The 9,525-nt window shown below is 50.6% G+C and overlaps 1 protein-coding gene across 1 annotated transcript; it reads right to left on the reverse strand.

Annotated features, from left to right (window-relative positions):
• Positions 1 to 1,868: 1,868 nt before the first annotated feature.
• On the reverse strand, positions 1,869 to 9,493 carry XKR8 (XK related 8). The gene is made up of 4 exons (XM_036257186.1): positions 9,434 to 9,493; positions 8,472 to 8,830; positions 6,226 to 6,422; positions 1,869 to 3,389 (listed from the first exon to the last, which is right to left on the reverse strand). The coding sequence occupies exons 2-4, from the start codon at positions 8,762 to 8,764 to the stop codon at positions 2,680 to 2,682; spliced, it is 1,200 nt and encodes a 399-aa protein (XP_036113079.1). The 5' UTR covers positions 8,765 to 8,830; positions 9,434 to 9,493; the 3' UTR covers positions 1,869 to 2,679.
• Between the last annotated feature and the right edge of the window lie 32 nt (positions 9,494 to 9,525).

Genomic DNA, 9,525 nt, shown 5'->3' on the forward strand with positions numbered 1-9,525 from the left:
ATGACAGGAAGAAATGTGGAAAAGTAAATGGAGCAAATATTTGGTTTAGTGAAACTTAGGACCTATGTCCAAGGTCTCAACTCTTGATATTGCTTATGAATTGAGAAAAATGATAATTATTTCAGTGTTGTGTTTAAATGTATTCAATTAAAAGAATGGTCCTGCCCTGGCCAGTTTGGCTCAGCGGGTAGAGCATCGGCCCACGGACCAAAAAGTCTCAGGTTCGATTCCGGTCAAGGGCATGTACCTCAGTTGCAGTTCGTCCCTGGTCCTGGTTGTACCGGAGGCAACCAATCAATCGATGTTTCTCTCTCTCTTCCCCTCCCTCCCACTATATCTGAAGATAAATAGAAAAATATCCTTGAGTGAGGATTAAAAAAAAAAAAGGTCCTTTTCGTGGGTTCATTATATCCTTTCGTTTAGAGATGATGAATACAATAGATGCTGATAGTTTTTACCACCTTTTTTGTTAAAATTATGTTGGTGACCATGTTGGCCATTTTCTTCCTCTACTATATTATGCATGTAGAAAAGCACCAGCACCAGCTTCCCAGAGCCTCTTCCTTCTCCCAACCCTCATCTCTGTGTCATGTTTGGCTCTAGGCCAATCTCGCTGCTACAGCCCTCCATAAGTCACTGCTGGCTTGGTGCCTGGGATAAAATTCATGTGCATGGCTTTCTCATCTCCTTTGTTTATTTCATTATGTTTTTTATTGATTTTTTTAGAGAGAGAGGTAGAGATAGAAACATCAATGTGAGAAACATCGATTAGCTGTCTCCTCCGAACACTCCACCATCCTCACTGGGGATCGGGCCCGAAACCTGGGCTTGTGACCTGACCAGAAATCGAACCAGGACCTCAGTCCATGGGATGATGCTCAATCCAGAGACCCTCCCTCATCTCCTTTATGGCTTTGTTTCTTAGGGAGGCCTTCCCTGGCCATTCTACACAAAATTGTAACTCCCACACAACACACAAAACACACACACTCTCCCTTTCCCTTTATTGATTTGAGAGAGAGAGAGGAAGTGAGAGGGAAAGATAGAAACATCCATGAGAGAGAACATCCACTGGCAGCCTTCTGCATGCCCCCCGCTGGGGATTGGGCCCACACCCTGGGCATGTGTCCTGACCAGGAATTGAATCAATGACCTCTTGGTGCATGAGTCGATGCTCAACCACTGCGCCACACCAGCCAGACCCCTTCCCTTTGTATTTTAGCACTTAACACTGTCTGATACACTGTTTTACTTATCCTATCTATGTCTCCACTAGAATGAATGAATGAATGAATGAATGAATGAATGAATGAATGAATAATGGAACTGAGACTATCCTGAATCCTATGACAGTGGCAACTGTTTTCTTCTGTTTTCAGCACCCATTTCCTATTCCTTGTTTCTCCAAACCACAGACCTCCCAAGAGCAGCAAAAGGTTCCACCTCCCCGACACTATTATCTACTTCCGCATCCCTTACGCCACCTCATCACTTACACCCTCCCTGAGCTCCCAGCAAAAGAGCTTCACCTGGGCTCTTACACTCACTTCCTGGACCTAAAGGTGTTTGTGGCTACTCCAGCCAGGCCTGGCAGCAGAATCCAAGTCAGTCCACATCTGGGTTCTGATGCCCACCTGAATGATCAACCTCACCCTGGCTCAGCTCCCAAAACTTAGAACACAAGGTTAAGAAGTCCTGCCAAGCCAACCCTCTTCTCTGTCCCAGGGGCCTTTACCAATTTTGAGCAGTGGACTTTGTGTCTCGGATTCCTTCTTCCAAGTGGCTTTGAACTCTGTAGATTTAGTTTAATGACAACTACTTTGGAGGATTTTATAACGTTTTAATAATAACCTTATAATACTGTTCAACAAAAACAACACATGCGTATCTCTCACCTGCAGAGACATATGTGCACACCTTCTCTTCTTCTCACAATAGACTCTGAGGTAGGAAGTACACTGTCTAAAGTATAAAAAATACTCAACAGGCTGAGCCATAGCCCAGATCACAGGTTCACAAGGCACTTGGTTGAAAGGTGGCCCCGTGAGAGCAGGGGCAGAGGCTGGGCCAGCTGCAGTTAAGCCTTGGAGGGGTTGACAGACTCCAGCCAACTAGGCATCCAGGCTTCTAGCATATGAGCCTACATTGGGGCAACTGGAGATGGGAAGGGTGGAAGCTGATCTTGTTCCAGGTTCCAAGAACAGAGTGATGTTCCTGGCACACAAAAAATGCTCTCAGTAAACAGTTGGTGAATGAACTGAATGACTGAGGTGGGGTAGGGGGAAGAACTCTAGAGAACACATTCTGGAGGTCTTAGGGCCTTCTAGTCCAGAATAGGGGAACCAAGGGGTGAAATGTCACCTCCACCAATTATTTTGGAGGTGAAAATGCAAACACTGGGATGCTTCGGGCACCATACATACTGGTTGGAAGGAAAAGAAAAGGGATTTCTTCTTTCCTCCCAAAGTGTTTTGTATATAACTAAGGCTCTTGACCCTCCAGGACCTGGCCCTTCTCATCTTGTTCTTATCTTTGAAGGCAGGCCTCTGTCTTACTCATCTCTGGTCTTCTGTGTCTGGCAAGATCAGGCATCAAGTGCTTGTTGAGTGAATCAAGGCCCATAGCAGCATAATTAGCTTATCTTGTCCATCTGTTCTTCTGGCTGGGTCTGACCCTGCCTCAAAGGACCCCATTTGCCCTTCTCTCCCATTGCAAAGCAGCCTCATCCCTAGACTTGGGGAAAAAATTCTGAGCCAAATGGCCCGTGCGCCTGTTCTGAGGCAACTGAGAGCACTCGAGGAAGTAAAGGGCGCGGGTCCCATCCACCTGCGCAGGCTCCCTGCGGTAGCTGGGGTGCAGCCAGCAGTAGTAAACAAGCCGCAGGACCAGACCCAAAAGGAAGCTGATGCCACCCACAGGCAGCAACATCTGCAGCGGGATCCCCCTGGGCAGCCAGGCACTTTGAGTCACCCAGGTGACCACCATGAGAATGCTGTCACTCAGGAGAAACACCAGGTGGATAGTGGCGCGACCTCGAGTGCGACCCTCAGCCACATTGAACCAGGAGAAATAAAGGATGGTGGCCACTGTTGCCCGGTACAGCCACTCAGAGCGGGGATCTGGCATAAAGTCAGTGCCCTGAAACCAGACCCAGAACAGCAACACCAGCCACAGGCCCAAGAAGTGCAGAGCCACGTAGCAGGGGAAGAGGGCTGAGAACAGGGCCACAGCCAGGACTCGGGGCCACAGCAGCAGCAGGTTCCACAGGAAGTAGATCACGGAGGAGCCCAGCCCCAGGATGGGTTTGGAGGGGAGGCAGGTGCGCAAGGCCCGGTGGTAGTCAAGCAGTGCCCATGAGATACCCACGAAGGACGTGCAGATGCTGACCCCTGTGGAGAGGGAGAGGAAACAGTTGAGCCCTGTGGGCAATCTGCCTGGTGCTCCCCAGAGCCCACAGGTTCTGGAGGCCCTCATAACCACCCTGCGGTGGGTATTAGAACCCCCAGTTTGTTGAAGGGAAACTACAGCTGGAGAACATTGTTCTCACAACCAAAAACAGACCTGGGATTCAAATATGGGGCCTGTCCCTCCCCATGAAGCTTTACTTCTCAGGTGCTACCACAGTGATATTTTTCAGGGATGAAAGGGTGTGTGACATATACAGCCTTCTCTGACCCGTGGGCCTTGGCCACACCGTGAGCCCCTCAGAGAGCCCCAGAACCCTTCCTTTCCCGGAAGAGCCCAAGCCTGTCTTGGATCTGAGCATTAGCAGTCCTAGTTCCCCCTTTCTTAGTCTTAGAAAGGGAAGCTGGAAACCCCACTAGGTGGCCACAGGCCTCTGGCTGAAGGTGCCCTGCTGTATGGATGGGACGTCCTCGCTCCCCTCCCCTCCATGCTCAGACTGGGCCCTGGTCTGGATTTTCTAAGATTCAAAGTTTATGGTGGGGATCCCATCCCACCTCCTGGTTGTCCACCATGGACCAGAAGCACCAGGGGCCCCCAGGGAGGGAGGGAAGCAGCACTGGAATGCTTTTAGAATGCTTCCTCCCCTGCCTCCCTCCGCCCACATCCATTCAACAGATGTTTACTGGGAACCTGCTATAGGCCAGAACCCACACCCAGCCTGGAATCACATCTATGGCATCATCCTTTCCAACTCCCCACACTCTAGGCCTCAAAAGGATGGTGTTCTTCCAGCATGCACAGCACGCCGCATTCTCTGAGCTTTGCCCATGGTGTTAGGTAGTCCACGAGCACATGCCCTGTTTCTCCTGGCCTGTTCCTCCTTACCCTGCAAGTTCCAGCCTGGGTATCCCCTAGAGCCACCCATCTAGATCTGACCCCACTCACTTCTGTTGGAGTAATTTTCTATTTCCTTATCTCTAAGCTCCTTCAGGGTAGGAAACAGATTCTGCTCCGCTGGGATCCCCAGGCAGCCCAGTACCCAGGACATAATAGCAGCCGAATAAATGTTGGCTAAATAAAAAGTTGGGAAAATCTGTCTCTTCCCTTGCTCCTCTCCCCCACCCCCACACACATACAGTGCCAGCTGTATCCATTTGACTCTGGTCCTAGACACCCACTGTCCTCAAATAGACAAACAAAAGTGTGTGCCCAGTGAGTGCTGTGTGTCCCAGGACAAATCACTTCACCTTTCTGTACCTCTTTCCTCTTCTGCAAAATGGAGCTAAACATAGGACCAACCTGTAGGACTGTGAATGCGAGCACTGAAGACAGGGCACTCTGCATAGTACCCAGTTAATAGTGGCTGCTATTACTGGTCTCTTTCAATGCATACTACAGACTCAAATTAGCAAGCTGAAAGGGTCCTTGGAGATCAAGTCCAACCCTCTTGTACAGCTATGGAAACTGAGGCCAGAGAGGAGAAGACTCTCCAGGTCACACAGTGAGTGATGACGGAGTGGAGACTGGATCTTTAGGAGGCTGTGGTATTTACAGCAGGGGTGCGGGGGTGTAGCAGAGAAGGGGGAGCCCTGGACCTTGAATCAGACATGAGTTGGAGTCCTAGCTAGGCTACCAGCTGGTCTGTGACCTTGGACACATTACTTCCCTTTTACAGGAGAAAACCCTTCCAAAGCTCCTCAGTGTACAAACTTCTCCCATGGTGTATAAGGCCACCTGCCTCTCCTGTTTCAGATCGCTCAGCACACTACCTGCTTTACTGCCATCCCAGCAGGGCAGAGGCTGGTCCTTGTTCACTGCAGTGTCCCCAGCACAGAGACAGGCACAAAGGTGCTCAATAAAAACTTAAGGCCCTGGCCGGTTTGGCCCAGCGGTTAGAGTGTCGCCCTGCGGTCCAGAGGGACCCGGGTTCGGTTCCCGCTAAGGGCATGTACCTCGGTTGCGGTTTGTCCCCGGCCCTGGTTGGTTGTGTGGGTGGCAGCCACTCAATGTGTCCCTTTCACGTCGATGTTTCTCTCTCTCTCTCTGTTCTTCTCTCTCCCTCCCACTTTACCTGAATAAAAAATGGAAAAATGCCCTCGGGTGAGGATAAAAAAAATAATAATAAAAAAATAAATAAATAAAAACTTAAGTGAGCCCTGGCCAGTTTGGCGCAGCGGTTAGAGCGTCGGTCTGCGGTCCAAAGAGACCCGGGTTCAGTTTCCGCTAAGGGCACGTACCTCGGTTGCAGTTTGTCCCCGCCCCTGGATGGGTTGTGTGGGTGGCAACCACTCGATGTGTCTCTTTCATGTCAATGTTTCTCTCTCTCTCTCTCCCTCCCACTCTATCTGAACAAAAAATGAAAAAATGTCCTCAGGTGAGGATAAAAAAAACACACTTAAGTGAATGAAGTTGCTCAATAAACAAGTTGCCGATTAAGTGTCAGGCACCCTCCACACTTTATCTGTTGTCTTCAAAATAGTAAAAATTACAATTAAGATTTATTATGTGCCAGGCACTAGGCTGTATATGCATCTCCTCCCTTACTCCTTTCATCAATCCTATGAAGTAGGATTACTTATGCCATGCCCATTTTACTGATGAAAACAAACTGATACTCAAGAGAGGTTGAGTTATTTGTCCAAATTCATACAGCTAGTGTTTGGATTTGACTTTGGAATTGAACCCAGACCACCCTGACTAAAGGATGTGCTCCTGTTTTCTAAGCAGGCCTTATAAAAGAGTGAAAGTATTTCTGATATTTGTGGGAAATTTTCCCAAGCCATAAAATGGGGGCCAGCTGCTGGCAGGACGACTACTTACACTGGTAGTACTCGGCCTGGCCACTCTGCAGCATGATGGCCAGCACCAGCGTGAGCTGCGGCGTCTTCTCCAGGAAGGTCTCAAAGAGCCGCAGCATACTGATGTCCAGGGAGAGGAAGTCAGCGTAGGCCAAGTCAAACTCGGAGGGCACCTCCTGCTGCCACACCAACAGACCCTGCTGTAGCCCTTGCATGTACCTAGGCACATACAGATGACCCAAGGGGCCAGGTTAGTATGCTGAGGCATTGTTCCTTCCCCTACTTATCAGGTACATGCAGACAGGCTCCAATCCTAGCTCATCACTAACATGCTATGGGACCTTGGGCAAGCCAATGAATCTCACTGAACTTGTTTCTTCATCTGTAGATATGAAGATAAATACAACTACTTGCTGCTCCTGCTGGCCAAACACTGTATCAAGTTCATTACAAACCTTGTCCTATTTTTGCCTTACAACACCCCTTTTTACAGTTGGGAAAACATGACCAAAGAGCTAATAAGTAGTGATGTTTGAATATCAAAGGCACACAATAAAATTGCCTAAGGTGACAGTACTCAAATTTTAGCAAGCCTAAGAATTTCTTAAGGTCCTGTGGGGAAGGGGAGCCATTGAGAGTTTCTGAGCAGTTGAGACAGGTCAGATTGTGCTTTAGAAAGAACTCACAGGCTGTGGAGAAGAGGAAGGGTTGGAGGGGCTACACCAGAAGGAGGGATCTATTTAAGGGGCTCTTGTAACAATCCAGGGAGAAAGGACAAGAGTCCAGAGTGGTGGGGATGGAGACCAGGACAAAGCTGAGAGGCCAGAGGTTGGACAAACAGGCCTGGGTGACCCACTGGCGTGAGGGGAGAGTAGAAAATGCACCAAGGCTCCCCCACCCACAACTGGTCTCAGTTGGCTACTGGGAAGTGAGCCCATTCATTTACTGTGAATTCATTCATCAGACATGTACTGTTACCTTCCCTGGATGAACTTGACAACACAGTGAGGAAGTAGATGGGCAGGCCCAGGTTGGAGCTCTCCCTCAGCAGGAGCCTCTGCCTCTGATCCCCTAATGTCATGGCAAGACCCTGCCTCAGCCTAGCCACAGGCAGACAGAGGTCCCGTTTTCAAAACCAAAGCTCAGTACATTGTCTGCTTCACACTCAGCAGAAATAGAAGGAAGGTGTATGATGTAGTTATGGATTCGGGGCTCATTGAGGCCTGCCAAGATGGTAATAAGTGTCCCTCTAGATACTCAGTGCAGCTGTGTTAAGGCAAGATCTGGAGAGAATCTGTAAAAATGGATTCAAGGCAGATCCTGGCTCCAGCCACCCCATCCCAACCCAGACCACACCATGCCCTGACTTTATGACTCTGACCCCTTGGTGTCAGTTTCCCCATCTCTAGAGATCCCTGCCAGTTCTGGAAAATCCCACCCAGATTTTCCGGGATCAGGCCTATGCCCAGCCCTGGCTGGCTACATGGATGAATCAGACCCCATCTCTGCCCTCTTGCTTGGTCAGGTTGGGAGGGGGAAGAGTTGGGGAGAAAATGTTCAGGGAAAATAGAAATGGGAAAGAAAGGGTGGGAGGCACTCAGGAGTAAGGGAACAAGACTGCTGGGGGGGTGGGGTCAACGCTTCCAAAACTCTCATGAAGCTAGCTGACATTTGCATGCAAGTCACAGGTCTCATTTAATCTTTACCAAACAGAGGTAGGCACAATGACCATTCCCACTGGAACAATGAGTAAACTGAGACCTGTAGGGATCAAGTGACTCGCAGAAGGCCCCGCCCACAGCTAAAAGGAACACTGGTCTGCCTGCACCTCTTTGCCATTTCAATGGAGTCCTTCAGGAGCCGAGCACTGTGCTCTTTCCTTCACCCCTCACAACAGGCCTGCCTGCCAGACCTATCTCTAGATTACTACTTTTTAACAGAGAAGGAAACTGAGGCTGGGAGAAAGACAGGAATGAGGCCACAGGTGATAAAACCAAGATTGGATCCCTGAGACATCTGACTCCAAATCATGCCTTTCTTCTCTGGGCCTCAGTTTCTTCATCTGTGCCAGGAAGGGTAGAGCTAGAGGAGTTCTGAGGGCTGTAAGCCGGAGTTATATTTCTTTAAGGAGCTGTAGGTAAAGGTACCCACGAGGTATTTCCCCACCCGCTTCCCGTGTCAGGGCGCTGGCCTGTACTAGTAGCCCGGCTGCAGGAGGTACCTCTGGGCTCCGTTCCCCCTCCCTCTTCCCGACGACGGGGCGCTCACCTGTACAGGTAGCCCAGCTGCAGGAGATGGAGCAGCGCCAGGCAGCGGCCTGAGGGCTGGGACGAGTGAAGGCCGGCGGGGTCGGCGCGCAGCCAGACCCAGCTGAAGACTTGCAGTGCGACCGAGGCGAGACCCAGCAGCATCAACACCAGTGCGGCCCACAGGTAGCGACCGCTGAGCACATACTGGCTCACGAGCCACAGGTCGGCGCCCAGGTGGATCAGGAAGGCAGAGACGCCCACTACGTCCAGGATCAGGTCCCGAAGGAGAATGGCGCGGAGTGACCAGGGCATGACCCGTCAACCTCTCCCGCTCCTTCCCTTCGGGGCTGGGACCCGCCTTCCCGGCCCGGGTCCTAGCTGCAGGAAGGAGGCGGTTACAACCCTCGGAGCGTCCCAGGGCCCCGGCCTCCTGGGCGGTACTTCCCCGTCCCGCCCCGTCCGGGGAGGAGCGAGGACCGCGGACCCCGCCCCCGCCTCGGGACCCCTGGGAGTTACCCACCCAGCCCGGCAGAGCCGGGAGGACCGTAGGTCCGAAAGCGGACTGTGCGAGATGCGCTGCCCTTAGTTTAAAAAGCTTCTAATTGCCTTGTTTGCATTTGAGGCTCCTGGAGGCCCTGACGGCGAAAACGGCCTAAAGATTAGCGCCCAGGCTAGAACTGCGACCTCTCACATTGCATTGTTGTGAAACAAAACAAAGGCCTATTTTGATCCCAGATTGCTGGATTTCACGAACTAAGTGTGCCTCGAGTTTGGGCCACGAGCCAGGGGAGACCTAGGGCACAGAATCAAAGAGGTGCGTCCTCCTAGCGGCTCATTTTACTCCAGTTATCCGTGGAAGGACTTTGCTAACTGCAGGGGAGTTGCTTTAAACAATATTTACATATTGAAAGAATAATGCGCAGAATAAGATGCACAATTAACATTTTTAAAGATAAAACGTGAAACTTGGAAGAAATGTACTTGTGTAGGGTCTTTGGGCTTCATTTCCTGATCTGGCTGACCCATCCCGGTTCACTCTGCGGGCGCCGGTAAAATGGAAAAAAGTCCAGCCC

Source organism: Molossus molossus, unplaced genomic scaffold, assembly GCF_014108415.1.
Source record: "Molossus molossus isolate mMolMol1 unplaced genomic scaffold, mMolMol1.p scaffold_m16_p_12, whole genome shotgun sequence".
NCBI lineage: Eukaryota > Metazoa > Chordata > Mammalia > Chiroptera > Molossidae > Molossus > Molossus molossus.

Coding starts and splice junctions, on each gene's coding strand:
- XKR8 (XM_036257186.1), bottom strand. CDS start 8,764: ATGCCCTGGTCACTCCGCGCCATTCTCCTTCGGGACCTGATCCTGGAC. Junction 6,423..8,471: donor CAGCTGGGCTACCTGTACAG/GTGAGCGCCCCG, acceptor GTATGTGCCTAG/GTACATGCAAGGGCTACAGC. Junction 3,390..6,225: donor CCAGGCCGAGTACTACCAGT/GTAAGTAGTCGT, acceptor CCCTCTCCACAG/GGGTCAGCATCTGCACGTCC.